The following is a 20,283-nucleotide window of genomic DNA, read 5'->3' as shown; positions in this document are numbered from 1 at the left end:
CCATCTGTTAACCACCCCCTTGCTGCCAAACCATATTTTTGTTGAACTTGAACCTTTCTGAGTGGGTTGGAATTTTGATGACCTAGAATTCCCATGGCCCTAGTGATAGTTGCATATTTGATTGTCCACAGTAGCAGTTTCACATAATTAAAATTGGTTGTAATTATGCTGTTATGCATTAGTAAATGTCGTATCAAAGTCGACAGAAAAATATATTTTAAAAATTTCCTAAGTTATACCGCAGTAAATGGATTATTACATGATTTATTTTATGAAAAATAGGCGACACCTTTCATTTCTTAGCGCCTAAGACAAAAATAAATGATACTAATGTCAATATATATAACCCATTTTTTAGCTGTGTTAACTTAGTAAGTCGAACTTTTTATAACCCGCCCACGGATAGAGCGCTGAGCAGACGTCATCAATTTTTGCGGCTGTGGATTTTGAGATGGCCTTCACCCACGCATGCGCAGTGGCGCTGGAATCTTTCCTCACAGTCCCAAAGGAATCTAAATTTCGTCTGCCATGTACAAGCTTCGTCAAAGCTTTTTTAACAGGAAGAGGTAACGGCATATCTAGATTCCTATAGACTCGTTTAAGTGTTTCAGTCGGCCGCTCTGCTAAGTCTTCGTACCGCGTTTGAAAAACCCGCCCTGGAAACTTCCTCTCCAGCTCTTTTCGCTTTTTGATATCTCGGAACATGGAAAAACACAACGTGTTCGCAGCAGACTCCAGCGGATCGTTTAACCCGAGACTCAGAGCAGACGACAACGAAGCCCGAGGATCGCGTATCAAGTGGATGATTCTTATGCCTGAGTCCTTCTCTAAAAGTTTTTCAGCCACCTCCATGTCCACTCTAATGCTCTTGATAACTCGAACGCTTGCCTTTCGGCATATCTCGTTAAAAACCGGTATGCATTTCCGGGACGGTCTGTCTTTCTTGTCATTACAATACACATAGTCTCTCATCTTTCGCATCCGTGCACTGTTTAGATAGAGCGGATGCATTAAAACCGACAGCGGCACGCGATCCGGTTTGCAACCAAGCAATCCAGCCAATCCGTCCACTATAATGTCCCGTCTTTGGTCTCGGACGGTGTAATTAAGCTTGACCGTGGATCCATCGAGGAATGATAGGGCTTTGCCAGCTGCCTCTCGATGCGCGAATTCCCACAAAGGCTCAAAGATGTAAGCGACGTTGGGGTTGTGGTTGAAAAGTTCCCCGAAGAAAGAAGATCCTGAACGAAAGTATGCGACAATTAATACACCAGTGGTTGGTTTTGGTGGTTTGGCGGTGGAGTTTGCAATGTGCCATGCTTCTCCAACATCCATAGATTTCATGCCTTCAGATAAGACATCTACCTCTTTAAGAGTATCTGGAAAAGAAAGAAGTAATATGTGTGAGTTGCATAATGTTGTAATATTATGAGATTATTTCGGCTGTTATTGGTTCATCTTCTCTCTCTCTCTCTCTCTCTCTCAAGTAATAATTTAAACCAGGTGTGACAGGAGCCGTAGTTCTTTCCCCATTACTTAGTGCAGGTGACATTTGACCCATATACCGGTACCAACTCCAATACTCCGAATAACCCTGACTTGCACTAATCATATGGGATTCCGGACTTCCATTCCTAGGACTGCCATTCCTGTCACACCGGCCGTCCAGCCCGTCTCCAATATCACTATCACTATTGCATGGGTTAATAAATCAAACTTGAAAAAGGATATGTCTATTAATTATATGGGGCCTACTACTACAATGCACTTAGATATTCGTGATAATTATATTTTGACCGTTTCAGTCTATTCACCTACACATAACTGATTATAAGTTCCTACCATAATTATGATGTAAGCTATTTATATTTCAATCATTATTCATTTTGATTGGTCATTGGCAAAGAAAAGCAGAACGATTTTTCGATAAAACTAGTCGATAATCTATATCATCTGGCCTCTTAATGAATCAATAAGGGTCGAGATACTAGGTGTATAGGGACAGCTCGCATAGTAAGCGCTTTGCATTGCAAAATATTGTTACAAGAATTCTTTATATAATTAAAGTTTTATCTTTTACTCTCGTTCCAGCCTCATCTAATGCACTGGGTATGTGTTCAATAGATGAAATGAAGACCGAGCATTTAAATATGTTGTGCATTTTAAGCGTACGGTTGTTGTGGTTGTGGGTATGTGTTCAATAGATGAAATGAAGACCGAGCATTTAAATATGTTGTGCATTTTAAGCGTACGGTTGTTGTAGGGGTTTATTCTCTATGCTTGTCATAATTTCGAAAGCCTCACAAATCGATCACTCAATAGTTGTATAAGGATTGGTAACGCAAACCACTACAGTAGAGGCATAAATCTCTGCATGTGGCTTCAAAAGCCAATAAAGTCAGTAAAGTGTAACAGTGCGTTAAATGGAAGAGAGAAAAGAATCACATCGAAACATTTCCAAGTAATTATAATTCGCAATCTTCCAGGTGTAACAGTGTAGGCCTACACACATTTGAATTATCCCAAAGGCTATTTTTGTATGAATCCATATCCTACAGTGTTCTTTTTCCAAATACATCCATTTAAAGCTATAAAACCAGTGGAATAATTATTTAAACGCATATCGATATTTTCTTCAAAAATGCAAGGCCCGGAAGACGTGATGGCTTTCACTTCTGGCCAGATACTAAATTATTTAATTAGAAATGGTATAAAACATCGAATAAAAAGACAATATTTTCTCGTGATATTGGCGCGGTTCTATGCGTACTATGCATTTTATTTATTTATTTATTTATTTATTTATTTATTTATTTATTGTGCTATTTACGTGTAAATGTTGGCGGGAATGTATTAGGTAATGTACGAACGAAAGAGACGAAAAACCTTTATCATTAGCTTCAATAATAATGTAAAAAAACAACACATAGTCAATACCTGATCGACGCAACAGCAGCACCATTTGCAGCAATGCGATCACCAGCAGTCCAATGATCTTGGAACAATCTCTCTTCCTTGGAGCCATTGGGTTACTTCCATGGGGCAAGGTGCAGCATAGAGGGTTCCAATAGACAGCTTCTAGTATTTAGATTCCATGCAACTTACAGTTTTCTCCCAGCGAGGTGTTTCTGTAGACTATCTAGTAGTTAGGATCAGTCATGACTCGCTGGGTTGGTTATTTTATCCTGGGAATCGCATGTAGTGTACAAAACTTGGGGTAAAAGTTCCCGATCGCTGGTTCATTGAAGTTATCGTATGGTGACGTTACTTATTAATGACGTCAAAACTGTTTTATTGCTAATCTGTGTCTGGAAGGGCCTTCATGGCTTCCCAGTCGCATCTAGCTCCAAACTACCATTCACGGTGAGAATCCTGCACAGCGCCATCTTCTGGTCACCCAAACGCTATCACTTTTATTTGACTTACATGAATGTAATCGCCCACTACGATCAAGTCTTCATATAGAGTTCAATATCGATAGAAAACCACCGATCGATATAGTTAATGATTGGTATAACGCGAACGCACCTGTCATCTAAGAGGTTTGTTTACAGTAAAGATTTTGAATCGATCAGAGATGTAAATTGTTACCAAAGACCAAAGATGTAAATTGTTACGTAAAGGACGATCCCAGCAGGCTTTGCGAAAAGTTCTTTCAGCAGCAGCGGAATGCAATCAAACAATTGGTTTTGTTTCCAAAAAACAAATCAAAAATTTATTGCTGTTACATAACATGACTTAAACAGTTGTGTTTTCACTTTCTTTTAACTTTAAGGTACATGCACGTCCCCTCTTTCAAAACAGTAGGCGTATATGAATAACGAGCACAAAGAAACAGAATCAAACAATATTTCCAAGCTGTGCAGGGCATATATAACAGTACAATAGCCGGAGGGGGGGGGGGGGGTCCGAACAAAATGCCATTTTTTTGTGGACAAAGGTCAGCTCTAGGTAAAAAGTGTTCCAGGTGCACGAAGGTTTCATGGTAAAAGGTCCACGTTTTCAAAAAAAGAACCACCCTTGTGAAATTGCTGGCTACGTACGAGCCGGATCTGTCTCCGTTCGCTCGGCAATATTTTCATCACTGTACCACCCTCACCTCCACACAACCCCTCTTTAGCTAAAACAGCACACGAACAGCATGTACAATAATGATCACTGTGCCTGCTGAATAATACACCTTCATGTTACAGACAATATAAATAAATTTTACCACTACATAACAATGTGTGTTTCCACAAAATATTGAAAACATTCCAATTGATGGGGAATTATGGTAGCGTAGTTAACAAAATCAAGGAAAAATGTCATAGGATATATCTAAAGTAAATGAAATTAAAAGTATCAAATTTTAAAATTCATATTTTAAAATGAATCTTCAAATTTGATACTTAATAAAAATACTCAATATTTCAATACTTAAAAGTGAGTACTTATGTCAAATTATTATCGCGTAATCCAACCAAATGCTACCATTAAGTCTGAAAGAGGATAACAGAAAAATGTATCACAAATTTTCTTACATCAGGGAAATTAAATGAAAGTGAAGTTTACAAAATCGAAGAAAAATGAAATACGATCAATCTACCGTAACTGAAAACTAAGTTTCAAGGTCTAGACACCTTAAAAACAAACAATACTCTCAGAGCATTTCTCTTCCATTTTTAAATAATAAATAAATATATCTATATTCGTTAAGTGTACGTATTTAGGAGAGGGCTTTCTGCAAATGAAAGCAGCAACAAAACAACAACAACAACAACAACAATAATAATAATAATAATAATAATAATAATAATAATAAAATCCCAAGTCAAACTAAGACCATACGCTGTAAACATTTTACGGACGTTATCTCTATATATGGTATGCGCCGAAATTCTGCATGGATACGAAACCGAAACTCCGTCTTCCCAATCTAACGAACACATGCATATTAAAAAGAAAATTAATACATTAATAAAATAGGGGGAATTAACACATTCTATTTATATCCGCCATTAGTTTCTTTGGTAAACTCTTCTCTCTCTCCCTGCCCCCCCCCCCCCAAAAAAAAAAAGTTTTTATGTTGTGCCCTGCACATCTCCTTCTTCATGCTGTATGTAGGCCTATCTTTAAAACACTTTGATCGCATTCACAACGAGTTGAGCCAGGCTTTACAAATCCTGGGGACTAAATATGGCGGTCGTACATGAAAGAAAAACCGCCTAATCTTTTAATAGTCTCTCCGCCTCTCACACACCTCCCCACACGTCGTCCCTGCGGGAGGACAGTCATTAAATTTCGGCTCCATTGGGACGACACATGGGGAGGCGTGCGAGAGGCGGAGAGACTATTAAAAGATTAGGCGGTTTTTCTTTCATGTACGTCCGCCATATTTAGTCCCCAGGATTTGTAAAGCCTGGCTCAACTCGTTGTGAATGCGATCTTTGATGATAAAAAAAATGGTCAGAATGTCTGGCAATTGCCTTGTCATTCGTATACCACGCGATGCGTGTTGTGTATAGAAGGATGGAGACGACACACATTGGTTTCAAAAGTTTGACCTTTAACTTTAATTTTCTCTACTGGACAACGCTGTCCCGCGCAACCAGATCTTGCACTGGAGTCAACACGGCCTCTGGTCCATAATACCCAGCCGGTCTCTCCATCTCCCCGTCCATGGCGGAAGTCCCGGGTACTGGGGAATTAATACGGTACGGATCGAGGGTATCGTGCACCGTAGCGGGTTGGGGGTGCACTTGATGCTGTGTGGACTTGGTGGCGTTCACTCCGCTTACGCTGGCCCCCGGGTTTGTCGAGGTCATCTTAAGGGTGTCCTGATCCACGTACAGGACGGCGTAGACTTTCGGGAGGAACAAGAATGACAGGGCGACGGTGTCGTTGATGATTAGGGCACAGGCTAGAAGGATAACCTGTAAAGGAAATATATAAAAACAAATAAAGTCAAGGTATAGGTCTAATAGAACATGCGGTGGAAATGAACCCGTCTGCAAAATGTTTTAAGATAAAGAAGAAAATTAGTCTACGGCATGACGGACTTGCTTGGCTGCGCCGGTGATAAAAACACAATAACGGTGGCGTGGCTTAGATACTGCTGTGACGCCATTTATAGGGAACGCCACTAATAGGCCATTCACATTAGAACGATAACCGCGGTCGACTTTACTCCGATTAAACCGCGGTCAACCAAACCGCGTTCACACTGACACCGGCAGCAATCAGTAGCGGTAGAATCTTTTTAGACTGTCTGTTGTTTTAGTCGGCGTTATTGCCACGCTTTCCATCGGCGCCGTTTTCTATATTTACGTCCCTACCTAAAAATGTAAACAATGTCCCGGTGGCTGGGTTTTATTTTCTCAATTCTGTTCAGGTAAAGATAATCAATAACTACTGAAGAATATCTCGAGGTATTTATAGTTTTCTAGCTACATTTATCGCCCCTCTTACCCACTGTGTTTCAAGATTTTAAATGTGACACAACAAGGCAGCCCTATATATTAGGCGTAGATTTTTTTTTTTTTTTTTTTGAAATGTGCAAATCTGCCTCAAGGATTGTTGAGTGTGGTGTATGTCGGCCATAGAATTCATGGAAAGTATTGCATGCACATCAACCAATACGCCAAAGAAACCAGGCCTTGAACCTTGAACGTACTTTCAGAGAAGAATTTCATCAGCTGTGTTATGTTATAAGAATAAAGTATTTTTTTTTCTTCAATCAACAGCTTAATATTGAAATAATTTACCTTGAATTTTTCTAATAATATTGTATTATTGTTATATTGGAGGTTAATTATTTCAACATAGGCTGCTCATTGAAGAAAAAATTATCTTTGAACGCACCTTGTAGTAAGCCTTGCCCGTTGTAAAATATGTCGGAATGAAAGCCAGCCATATCACCAGGGTGGTATAGACCGTCATGGAGATGAAGCGCGACTCGTTGAAGTTATCCGGCAGCTTCCGTGTCTTAAAGGCGTGGACACTGCACACGACGATCAGGCACAGGTTGTACGTCAAAAATGCTATCAGTCCTGCAAAAATTATATCCATACAAATGAACATATAACAATGGTTTTAACAATCGTGAGATAGCTCCTCCGAAAGTCGATAACCCCCCCCCTCCCCCCATCCCCACTCCCAGTTGTGTGCATTTTGTAACAAATGTGGTTAAGTATTATTATACAGGGCACTAATATAAATATACAAATCGATAAATATATAAATGTAATATATAGAGACGACATAATATATCTCCCAGGGGTTATTACCTTCTATGGGAATATTGCAGTAGAGCTCCACGAATCTCTCTGTCTTCACCGGCATGGAGAGTTCTGCCGTCGGTGGTACAACTATGGCGGTTATGATGCTTATGATAACCTGCATGGTGAATTGAAAATATTGTTTAGAATTATATCTGATGATAGATTACCATTTACTGAATGAAATACCCTTAAAACAAGACTGAGAGATGTTGTTTACAATCTCCCACTATCGAAACAAAAGAACGATTGTACCATAAATGTGAATAAGAACTTCAAGAATTCTATCACCAATTGTTAAAATACACAGGTATAAATAAAAGAAACATTTTCTAGAACAAAAACAATACTTGAGGTCTAGAATTTTTTACGTTCTTTGCCGTGTTTGGGTTTCGAGCATTTTAAGGGCAGCGGTGGGGTTGTGTTTTTTAGATGTTCAGCATGGCGGGATATCCACCGATGTGTTAATGACCGCCTCGTGATTTCGAATACGTACAAGTGCGTATGATTTGCACGCCTACCGGTATGTTTACACCGGTGAACAGATCTAAAGAAGTCTTCAATTAACCAAAGAAACCACAAAAGCAACGGCAAATGACCCGTGCTTTTTTTCCAATCCAACCTCGGAATTTATAGGTTTTCTTGGACAGAAAAGGAAATTACACCTTTCGTCGAGGGTTTAATGCACCCTGGGAGTCTGCTCGCTATCACCTACTCGAAGATCCCGCTTAAAACACATGAGCGAAGAAAACGCAGAGAATGAACCACTCCAAATTTAAATTCACGTCATGCCTAGACCCAGATTTCTAACACCCCCAATAAAATGTTGCTATATGCCACCATGGCAGGCACGCGGGGTCTACCCAATCATACCAAAATGCGCAATACAGCGAATTAAAAACACAATACAGTACACTGAAAATAACGTCTTTGAACGCGAATAAACAAGAGGAAAGTCATTCGCAATAAAAAACGGCGATATAAATGCAAAATATACTAATAGGCAAATCGTCGATCCAACTTAACCTTTTGTGTTTACAGGGCTGGCCAATGTTACACAGGGTAGGCTGACAGCTGCATTTGTAAGACTTAACGGCAGCCGTTTAGTTACTATTAACACAATAACTGGCTGAGCTGGGCCAGCATTGAGGTAAGAGTAAATAGGATAAAATGTATTTTGAATCACGTTTCACAAATGTACAGAGTTTATGTCCCCCTTTAGTAAATTCTCATGCAGCAATCATATCAATCCGTCAAAGTGAACATGTGCTACTTTTAAAAGTTTAGATGAACAACTTAAGCGGTACCAATACACTATGAATGTCTAAATTGGTTAAAACAACCTTTTTTCCGGTTCCTTTACGTGAAATACTTATCTTTATATTATTGCAATGAGACGAACAATTTTAGAGCACAAACTCTTTTTCTATCCTGTTTTATGGACTTCCCCACTCCTTTTGAACATAGTGCAAGATGGTATATAACGTCAATTTGGCTGCTTAGTAAATATGTGTGAGATGGTGATTTGTTTCTTTAACTAAGAGATATATTATCATGTAAATTAGCATGGTTGACGGCTAGGGTGTGCCATTGTTAGGGTTTAAGTTTCTTGTTTTGAAGACATGAGCCCCTAATTACTATGTTAAATTAATAAAAGGCATTAGACGGATTTTCTTTCAAGTATAAAAAGGACCTATTAAAAGGACCTACCTGAACAGTAATAAATATCGTCGCTATTGTCACTTGTGACCTCGGTGAGATGAATTTTGGTCGAATGGTCGATTTCTTCCCAGTGTTGAAAATTCTATAAATTCTGTTGGTTCTGGTCGCTAGAGGTGCATACAGCCAAGAAAAGCTAAGACTGAAGCCCAAATACTCACAGTAGCACAAATAATCTTTGGGGGTCGCCAAGAAAATGATTGCCGTTACATAACCGAGAAGTATTCCAATGAGCATGAGGAAACTGAGTTCACGACTGGAGGCTTTAATGAGGCGTTCTTTGTTGAATCGAATGTAGAAAACTGAAGTGGCCACTGTAGCCAAGAGACCTAGTAAAGCTACAATTACTATGCCAATGGCCAATGGATCTCCCCATCGCACGTGCTCTGCTGCGATCGGCTCACATGAGGTGAAGGTCGACTGTTCTGGCCATTGAAAGATGGGACACGCCAGGCAGGTGGAGGCATTGTTGATGGTGATTTCGTTGTCCCTACAGTGGCGGCACTCCCAGCAACATTTGAGTTCTTTTGGGATGTAGAACTCCCCAGGCCTGCATGGTTTAGCACACACTGATTCGGGGACGGTTTGATTCGCAGGGTCCGAGTCGTCCAAGTTCCATTTTATTGGCTTACCGTCGAATATCAGGCCGTTGAGAGTGGCGTCCCATGTGGCCAGTTTGACCTGTTTATAGTTGGGTCCTCGAACATCTATCAGTTGCACAAGGTCGTATTGTCCCAAAAAGTCCCCATTTTCATCAAAGGCGATCTTCCCCAGAACTCCTTCAAATGTGGTGTTCTTTAAGCTCTCTAGTAGGTGTGGCCCAGTGATGCAGTCACGAGCTCCTTTTCCCGTCGCTCCGGGGCAACGCTTTTCGATGACGTCATGCAAGGCGTAGGCAAATGTTGTTACGGAATCTATCACCGGGGAAATATTCTTAATCGGTTTATAGGTGGCGCTTTTTGAAACGGTATCTGTTTCGTCGCAAGGGCGGGTGGCGCCATCTTTCCAGGAGCATCCAAACTGCATCTCCCAGAACTCCTCAAACCACGGGTTTCCCGGCTTATCCCCCAGCTGGAGAGAGGTGAAATATCGATCAAAATCAGGCACATACCGCCATGAAACCTGCACCGTTATTGCTCCGGCAACGACATCCAACACCTCAACCAGAGAGTTGATCCGGGTGCCCCACGCCTCGCTTCCAATCCACTGAAACATCCTCGTTATTCCTGCACGTTCAACGGCCTTGAAGAGCTGAAGAGCCACAGCTGGTCCACTGAAAACCACCACCACGTGAGCATTTTTATGGTTCACCAAGTTTCTCACTACTTGGTCATTATCTTCCTCCGTTGAAGACAGGCTTAGCTGAGCGTCCACGGCGATACAGATGCCGAAGGCCTTAGCGTAGCGCCGGAAAGTCTTGAGAGCTGTCTCACCGTAATTTCCTTCCTCGTGGATGGCGGATATGTATGACCAGCCATGGTAGAGGATGATGTCTATCATAGCTTTAACCTAAAAGACAAACGTGAAAATGACTACACTTTATAAGATATTTGGCTACTTTATCATTTTTCTTTGTAAACAAATCCAAAGGCTTTTCATGGTAAAGAAATTAAAGATGCTTGGTGTCAAGGCAATTACGTCGAAAGACCAAAACCGGTTCCTTATGGGGACCCATACAGTCCACTTATAAGGGGTTCTGGATGGGTTTGATAGTTGCCACCACATATAGGTCTACACATGGTTTGCCCTAGCAGGTCATTAGCTCACCCACGTAGAACCCATGTGGACCCAGATACAAGTTCAACATGTGGGTGATGATTTGTGCGCGTTAGTCTTTATCATAGTAAAATATTCTGATTGGTGGTATTAGTGTTAGAATTCTTATTTTCGATCTGTGCAAGATCGACATGTTGCAAGATGAAAAAAACTGGTAAAATTCGGTAGCATTCTGTTGTATGTTGAGATAACAACTTAACAAAAGAAGTAATGTGCATTTCAAAGATGTCATTTAAATTAAAAAACAACGTCAAGCTAACTTAAATTAATCCCAACGTGTTTTTGCACGAATCTTATTTAGCATTAATATGAACATCCTGAAGGAAATTACAGCTTCAGATGATGCAAAGATGGGTAGTGCATTACTGGGAAAATGGGTTTACAGGAGGGTGCTTAAATAAAAATGAAATTTATTATATACCGCCTACTGCTCCTACTGCTTACTACCACGTCTAATTTTCTGTAGGCTATACAATATTTGCTTTTATAAAAGTATTCATATAACATTTGTGAGTGTTTCATTTCTTTTCATAAGAGAGCCTGTTACACAAGTGAATGCTGCCAACGCATGCAATTTCAGGTGATGTTTTCTTTTTCAGCCCTGAAGTTGCATGCAATCTTAAAGACTTTCTGTTGCATTGTGTTGTGCTGACGGCGTATTTTGTTTGATTTGCACGAATCGAATTGCATAGAGGAACCAACAATAATTCAGATGAATGCTAATGCCGTCAGATTAACAATAGGGGAACGTTCAGAATGGGTTTTGCCGATCTAGATAATGCACTCTAACTCCACCGGTCCTCTCGTTGAATGATTAAAACCTAGCACGCCCCCCCCCCTCCCGTATTCGTCTAATCACCATCTTTTCTATATTCTACTCAGCACCAGGAGGGGGCGTGTTAGTCTGTTAATAAGTTGCATTCAGCAAGAGTCACTGCGGAGTTAACACGCATTGGCTGGGTCGATGTAACCGATTCTGAAGAGGCCCTACATGTGTAGCTGTTTCATTTATTCAGGTGCAATGTTTTAATGATGTCTATATCCTTTTTCACGAACTTTACAAAATAAACTGTTTATCCTGTTTGGATGATCTGCGGCAATTCAGGGAATGAGTTCTAGCATTACTTTATGACTGAAGTAGCGTTGGCGTTACATGTAAAAGACTAAGTGGTTTTATGGCATACAGTATAACAGGTACTGTCAACATAATTTTCCATTATGCTGGTTTTTCCACTTCACTTTAAGAGAGAATAATATATATGTGTATCGTTTTAGATGATTAGATAACATGGGATAGAACTGCACGACTGGAAGAAAAAACGGATGAGTAATATTCAGCAAATTAACACGAATAATGTGTTTGTTTTGTTTAAACTTCTCTATGAAACTTGATGCTTCCGTGGCATGTCTTCAACCATTCTGACGATGGTTCTTGTTGACGCTGATTTGTTACCAAGCCATTCTTGAACAAACAAATAAGTGAATAAATAAAATACAGTAAAATATAAGTACAATTATTTTTAAAAACGGCATTTTAAGGTTTTTCTTAGCATACTTCTACTTAAAAAGCAGATTTTAATGACTTTATTACAAAAGCATCATTTGGCAAAGTGGTCTGCTAAAAAACCCTACATAATATGTAAAGAGCAAGGCTATCAAGAACATTATCAATTTCTGTAACACAAATGGATCACATACATGTATGTATATTTTGCAATGATTTAATCCAGTGAAAAGGGTTGACGCTGATTCCATAAATTACAGCTCTTCTACAGTGTCTCTCATGTTGTGATATGTAGGCCTCCTGAACGTTTTAATTAAAAAAATTGGGCATTTCAATATGAAAAAGTAACGGTATCGTATCCTTGATTTCGAATGAAAACAGGAATTTCTTCGACTCACGAATCAATGCATTTGCACTTGGGGTTGATGTTTTATACCACTTCTAACTAAGCAATTTAGTACTTAAAGTCTGGTGAGTCTCTGAAACATACGTTCTCCTACAAGTGTCAAAAAAAATTAAATGATGAAAACAGTATGAAGCTGGACCTCCAACCATTAAATAGATATAAACATAAGATTATAAGAAGAAAATGTCATCATCTGTCCTTTTCCACTGACTAAAATGGCCAATCCCATCAGCTTATTTCACCATAAGCCAACTCGTTTCAGAAGATAATCAGCGTGAACGACCCTTTTATAGCCGATAACGTATACCTTTATTTTAGTGGCGGTTTGCTACGATCCTCAGCACATTTTTTAAAACGTGACAATACAAGAACGTGCTATGCATATAAGACACTGATTTTGAGAATGTGGGGAATACGATGGTTTCAAAGATATTAGGTTGGCATGAAAGATAGGGATAAATTAAAGCTCATTGTGTAAATCGAAAGAGGTACCTTTTTAGAGGCATTTTTTATTTTTACAGTGGCGTTTATGTAATGTAACAAATTCAGGTTACGTAATCTTTTGAATAAAGAAATCGAAACTAGACCCTTGTAGCCCTAACATTTGCAGAAACCGCAATATCCACAAATTTCCAATTTACTTGTATGGAGGTGACATATTTCCATGCCCTTTTCAATACCACTAACGATATCGTGTTACATGATGCAGATTTGAATGAAACACGACCCAAGACATTATTATCTTCTAAGAATAGACGTAGAAGATAATACTGCTTCACAAAGGCATGACGCAGAGCGATTTTATCAATTTTGTATCGGTCACGTCCCTTTACACGGGCACAATTGCAAGCAGCAGGATGGTTACTGAACGATAGGAAATTAAACGATACAAGAAGGAAATGAGCTCGAAATTTCCGGGCATATCGCGTCAGTAAATAATAATCCTATATTCAAAGGTTTGCGTCATATATTGGACTTATGTACCAATAAATTGAATAAGAAACTATAAACGTTCCCGGTCCAAACGCAACAGGGTTCTTGTCCTCCCGCAAGTCCAACCGGGGCATTCTTATGTGGGGTTTGACTGCAAGTACTTCCATTGTCAGGGGCCTTTCTTTGCACCTAATGACTTCCCCGAAACCATTCTGGTGCTGTGTTCAATCAAAAATGTTCAATGATTTAATTTAGTCTTCAGGGACAGGTTTTGTATTTATAGAGTGACCAGCAATTCCATGTAAAACCTGATTTGAGAATAACACCGATCTGTAGTACTTTGCCGCGTTTGTCCGTCTGTTCGTGATAGCGGCAATTGTCTTTATTTCAATCTGGCAGTCTGAAAGTCGTGACTATCATTCATGTATAAATAAAGCTGGGGGTTATCCGCCAAAACAACAAGCCATAGCTGGCGGTTCAAATTACAAATCATTATGACTATCTTGAATTGTTGAAATTGCAACAAACAAACGAACGTACCTTACAATTACGACTCTACAGAGTAATCTAACATCACTCGTACCTCTTATTTATTATAAAAGTAGAACTATTACATCTTATTAAGAAAAATAGGGTCCGTGTGACACATTTCGCCTCCATTACATTTGTAAAAGTTATGGTTAGCGAGAATAATTTGTTCAAAATCAAGGATGGTGCAAATAAATGGAAACCGAAACAAATAGCCTTTTCTTTTGTTCGTCCATGTCAAAGAAAAAAGATAAATACAAAATGCACTCACTAAATAAGGCGCGAAACCACTGTTATGGCTTGTTATTTCCCAGAATTGCCGTGCAAGTCGTCAAATCTCTTGCATGCTCGAGCTGTGTGGTTGGAAATAACAAAGCACACGCAGTCTGTCCCTAAGTTTAATAATGGTATTAATCAGGAGTTCATATTTCAGTGTGTAATCCGCTCACTATTTGTCTCATCCTCCTTTTCTCTCTCTGTTCACTCGATCGTTTGTTTTTCAAAGAATAAATGAACGAATTTCATACAACACCGCATTAGAGTAATACCAATTTCAATTGTATACTGATACATGTCTCTTAAGTTCATTTACATACTTACATTGTACATGTAGGTGAAAATATATAACTTCAAATGGTTTCTTTATCATACTGTCATTAATCATTTAATTAGTCCATCTTTTAAATTTTATCTCAAGTGAGTGCAAACTAACTAAAAGATTGAAAATAAAACATAAAAGAGAACCGATCTAGGGCTGCACTGCAATGTGATGTTGAACAAAACACGATAAAGACACAAATGTACATCACATTTGAATTCCTATTACCCTTGGACACAAATATTCACTTCACTTCCTAATAAATAATGGGATTTTCTTCAGAGATATTAAGCTAGTAAATGTGTAATCATGTGACTTGCATTTCAGTGTCCGGTGCTGTAGTGGGTTCCAGCAGGAAAACACGCCATTAATATCAATTATCCCATCAGGAGACGGCAGAAACGCACAAAGATGTACCTCGAATCGGAAACTGGGTACCAAGTACCAACAGCAAGTTTAAGGTCAAGCACAATGCTCTGGCATGATTCGACAAATAATAATAATATATCTTCTGGTAGGAAGTGATGGTTGAATGTGACCCCCCCCCCCCCCCCGAGGACTTGAAAAAATCGCAAGACTGCACGAAATATGTATGAGTCACTCCAAAGAGCTCTTATCCATCTTTATGTCCCTATTTTTATCCCAAACATCTTGTCGCCATGTGTCCTCGAGGCACTTGAATGCAAGCACTGCGTTTCCTGGGAGAATTAAGTGATGGAAACAGGTGCTATCCTCGTAAATATATATATATATATATATATATATATATATATATATATATATATATATATATATATATATATATATATATATATATATATATATATATATATATATATATTATCTCGTTAATGCCTCAGCCACTGCTGATACATGAACCAAGGCAGGGAAAGGAGTATGGCCGCATTCAGAATAGTGGACTAACTAGTCCGAGGTTCAAATATGGCTGACCCACTTGAATACTTCCCCACGGGGAATCTATTCAGTGTCTAAAAGCGGATTAGACGACAAGCTTTTTAGTGGGTGGCGATATTTGACGCACGGACTAGCTAGTCCATTTTTTCTGAATGCGGCCTATTTGAAATGGAATGGTGGGAATTATGGCTTAATATAAATTATAGTGCAGTTTTTGTTCAATCGTGCTGTTCGGTTAAAGCGACAGCACGACAGGAAAGACGACGCGTGCGCTAGTCGTCAATCTATTGATCATATCTAAAAATGTGCTGTGACTAACAGCAGTGAGTCTTTAGTCATTGTTCTTTTTGTTATTAGACAACCTTTACACATACGTTTAGCTCTCCTTGAATGCGATTAGTGACAGAGGGAGGACATTGCTTTTCGGTTGCTTCCATCTTGTCTGCATGCTGGCCAGTGTTTTATTTCTAACTAAAGAATGAAAATATTATGAGAGAGAGAGAGAGAGAGAGAGAGAGGAGAAATATATAGAGAGAACACTAGCCTGGATCAGTCATGTGTACCGTTCTATCTTAAATGGGCCTTTATTTTCAGATATTCAAAAAAATAAATAACAATAATAACCCGGGTTTTAAGTAATGCGCAAACCCTAACGTAATATTGTGCAACTCTTTTGAGGCTAAACATTAATAAAGTAATAGCATATTCGATATGAGCACGGCATACATTTTTGCAGATAAAACCTTCTTAAGTAATATTGTTTAATAAGGCAGGCTGAGGGTGTGGGCCATATCACCACGACTATCGTCAGCTATTAATCTTGTTACCCATAATGAACAGAGTGATTAACAGTATTTCATCTCTGAACCTGCAGCTGTTAAATAGAGGTTTGAGGTGAAATGCGTGGATGTTCAAAAGAAACTGCGAGAATTCTACGCAAAATGCCTGACATTTGAATAGTCTTGTTAACATCAAATCTAAGGATAAGGTTTGCCCAACTATACGTGCCATCACACTAGATTATATGCCTTTTCAACATACAGTGTAATATTAAAATAATAGTGAGTTAAATAAAATTTAATTCAATACCCAATTAAGTTAAGCAACTTGCATTTGAGCATGTAAGATTATTCAGTGTAATGCAACTAGTGGTTTCTATTATGTTGTGCAACAAATGGCTTTCCTGGTTTTTACGTAAATTAGTGTAATTTATATACATAAAGAAGCATTAATACTCCAAGCGCGTTGGTCCAATTTGCCAGCCTACGTAAAACCACCTTACTTTTATCGTCTAAGATGGCTGGGAATATTGAAGTGCAAATAGGCTGGAAAGGTTTTCCCTAAGTTGGCTCTAAGTTAACACAAGGGTGTCACTTTCAGCAACCTGGGGTTGTATGTAGGCTTATTATAGTCTATTATATATATCCTCATTTTCAGTAGCTCTGATGTTAAGATTATATTTCTACTTAATTGGACCCGTTGGTTTCAGCTACAGGTGCGTCTTAGGGTAAATCTATACCTTTTCATCCAATTAATGAAGTAATTAGTCATGTAATTAAGGGTGTAAATAGTCATGTAATCAATGATGTAATTAGTCAGCATATTGTTTAACTACGCCAAACATTAAGTTATATTTTCACCCAGTTGCCATGCATTGCTTATAGCCCACCCAAGATCGGGAATTCTATAGTTAAACATCACTGGGATATCTTTGTCACTCCAGCATATACACATTTGTAGAATGTAACTCTATAAGTCAGCCAATTAAGACATCGTTTCAAGAAAAATAAGTTCCATTGGCGTAATAAAAAAATTGATACTGGAGTAGACAAAAAGTAAGCTGAGAACATCAACTATTTGGAAAAGTTGTAACAGATGAAGTGAACACACTGAACGAACTGAACAAATTGACAAGAATATTGACTTTCATGGACATGGTGATAAAAAACCTGTGGTGGAAATAATAAAAATAAAAATCACCTCTTGACAACAGTGAATGGACAAATAACAAAATTGCAGTGAAAATATTGTTTAATATTTCTCACTGCCAATCAGACATTGACAAAACCCAACATCTTTGACAGAGAAACATCGACAAAAGTTAGAGCAATAAATGCGAAATAATGTAACGCGTACCGAATTTAAGATATAACACTCTACTTTCGATTAAAAACTAATATCGTTTTATTCGACGAAGAACGTCAAACGAACAGGATAATGAAAGTAAAAAAAAAGAGCGGCGATTTTCTAATTTTGATAGACAAGAATCAAAAGGATACGGCTTATTTGTTTGAAAGTAAGCCTGAAAGATACTTTATAACACAAAATTAACTTCAGAGAAAGAATCTACACCCGACCTGTAAAACATACACAAACATTGGACATTTTAACATCTTAACAATTAAAACTACGTAGGCCTACTTCACAGCAGAAATATGTACAATGTCAACAACGCACCTGAAATTTATCTGGCGACACCAAACGCATGAAGTAAGGGTATTTAGACTTATCGCTCAGCGTATCTGAAGAGGAGGCGTAGCTGATCAGAGGAACATGGAACAAATTCAAAGCATTTGCCACTTGCATGGTGCTGCCGCTCTTCATTGCCCCGACGACACCAACGACGTCGAAGGATAAGTGATATTCTTTGGAATTGTTAGAAACCGAAACCGCGGCAGACGACCCGGTGTTTGCAGTACCCACGGGCGGCGCTGGCGTCATTAGGTCGAAACTGTTGCAAATTGTGTCGTTGCGCGGGATGAAATGCATGGCCTGAGCCAGGGCGGTGGTATCTTTTAAACAACTGTCCAAAATAGCGTAACCCAGTCTGATTCCCGGGAGCAAATCGGATCGGTTGTTGATCAGTTCTATGGCGTACACCATAGATTCCACCATCTGCACGATTCCAACGTACCACAACTTGCTGCCACATGGTAGTTTTGTATCAAAGGCGGAGAGAGGAAATATCCCGCCCAAATTAATGTCCCCATTCACGGTGTACTGTTTGTGTGGAAGATCGGGAACGAGTATCTCCGACTTGGCTTTGAAGTCAAGCAGAAACACCAAGGGGATGATTCGAATCACTGAGTAACGCATCGTCGCCGTTGTGATGTTAAGAGCTTCAAATGAAACACGACGGTAATTGGATCGGCATCTCTCTCTCTCTTTGAATAAATATACAAAAGCGGGGAGATAATCATTCATCAATCATCTTCAATGGAGATTTCAATTAAAGAGTTGTTCATGCTGCCGTTTGTGAACGCTCAACCAGTGTACGCTGTCAATGTGTAAACAGCGTGCGCTTTAAGTGAGAAGTTCTAAAGCTATAGCTACGTGCGTTCGTTTCAGTTTCGATTTTGTGTTGACGACTTCACGGCTAGAAAGTGGCCTACCTGGATGTGTGAACTGCTTTTTATATATGACGTGACGTAGTTATAGGAGGACGAGATTGTGCGCCTTACGTCCTGGGGATTATCCTCGTTGCCATGGAAAAGCAAAGAGCGTTTCTGGAAACCGCAATGCGCATGCACGAGAGTGCCTTATATCTTCTTCTTTCTCGTTACTTCATTAATTGTGCAATTTGCAGAGTGCCAGACGTTCGTGACAACCCGATGAATAGAATAGTGAAACCACATATGGAATGTAAAACTGTGGTATTTCCGAGATGTTTTCTTGATAATGAAAAGGATATATTTTTCTACAAAAAGCACACGGTCTTTGCGTGCACGAAAACACCCACAGGCAAATGGAATCGAACACGAATATATCGTATTGATTGTAACCGTATTCATAGTTGCGAATATGTCCTCGCGTGTTACGTAACCAGCATCAGTAAAAACGTTGATCTCTTTTGTGTGAGACCGTCAATATTCGTGGATATAGAGAAACATGCACGATAGGTTTTACTGCTTTTGAAAATTAAATTGTCATTAAACCGACATAAAGAATACAGGTAGAATATAACCAACTAGAGCTGAAATATACATTTAAGGACAGAAATGTCATTTTATTCATGTGCATTACAAAACCCATTTCCGCTGTCCAAAGCCTGTAATGACATACAGTGCATATATCTGTTTTAAAAAAACTGACTAATGGGACAGTTTATAACTTAAATGTTAAAGCTGTTTCAAAAAAGTCAACATGCTAGAAACCAATCATAAAAAAATTCAAAAATATTAATACGGTATAATGGTTTTAGAGGAAACAAGCAGATATCAGCTTATTTAACGAATTGCCAAAAGGCCCTGTAACTAGCAGCTATCTAATGACCTTTCATTAACTCCAAGCAGCCTTTTGTCCATGATTGCTGATGTGTGTATTAAAAGATCTGAACAAAGACGAGGAACAGTATAGAAATACGGACAATAACACATTCTCTATGGCCGTAATTAAGAATGCTTATTGACCAAGGTTAATAACAGATCGGTGCATGATACATTGTAAAGAAAACAGGCTGCTAATAAATAAAAGGATATGAATAGATGGATGAATAGATGAGTGAATTGATATGCAAAAATCGCTGGGGGTGAATAGATGAACCGATAAATAAAAAGGATAAATAAATGAGAAAATAGATGATATAGTGAAAAACAAATGAATATTTACTTTCTAGAATTTCTAGAAAATAGCCTATTATATTGAA

At 38.9% G+C, this 20,283-nt stretch overlaps 1 protein-coding gene across 1 annotated transcript; it reads right to left on the bottom strand.

Annotated features, from left to right (window-relative positions):
* Positions 1-54: 54 nt before the first annotated feature.
* LOC106155347 (metabotropic glutamate receptor 3) lies at positions 55-19,029 on the bottom strand. The gene is made up of 8 exons (XM_086998201.1): positions 18,096-19,029; positions 8,970-10,487; positions 7,269-7,377; positions 6,844-7,031; positions 5,567-5,915; positions 4,100-4,120; positions 2,938-3,078; positions 55-1,379 (listed from the first exon to the last, which is right to left on the bottom strand). Exons 1-8 carry the CDS (start codon positions 18,840-18,842, stop codon positions 364-366), a joined length of 4,089 nt encoding a protein of 1,362 aa, XP_086854327.1. The 5' UTR covers positions 18,843-19,029; the 3' UTR covers positions 55-363.
* Positions 19,030-20,283: the final 1,254 nt, after the last annotated feature.

Source organism: Lingula anatina, chromosome 10 (assembly GCF_051362555.1).
Source record: "Lingula anatina isolate TDL-2025a chromosome 10, LinAna3.0, whole genome shotgun sequence".
Taxonomy (NCBI): domain Eukaryota; kingdom Metazoa; phylum Brachiopoda; class Lingulata; order Lingulida; family Lingulidae; genus Lingula; species Lingula anatina.
This window is presented reverse-complemented; position numbering and strand designations above follow the sequence as displayed.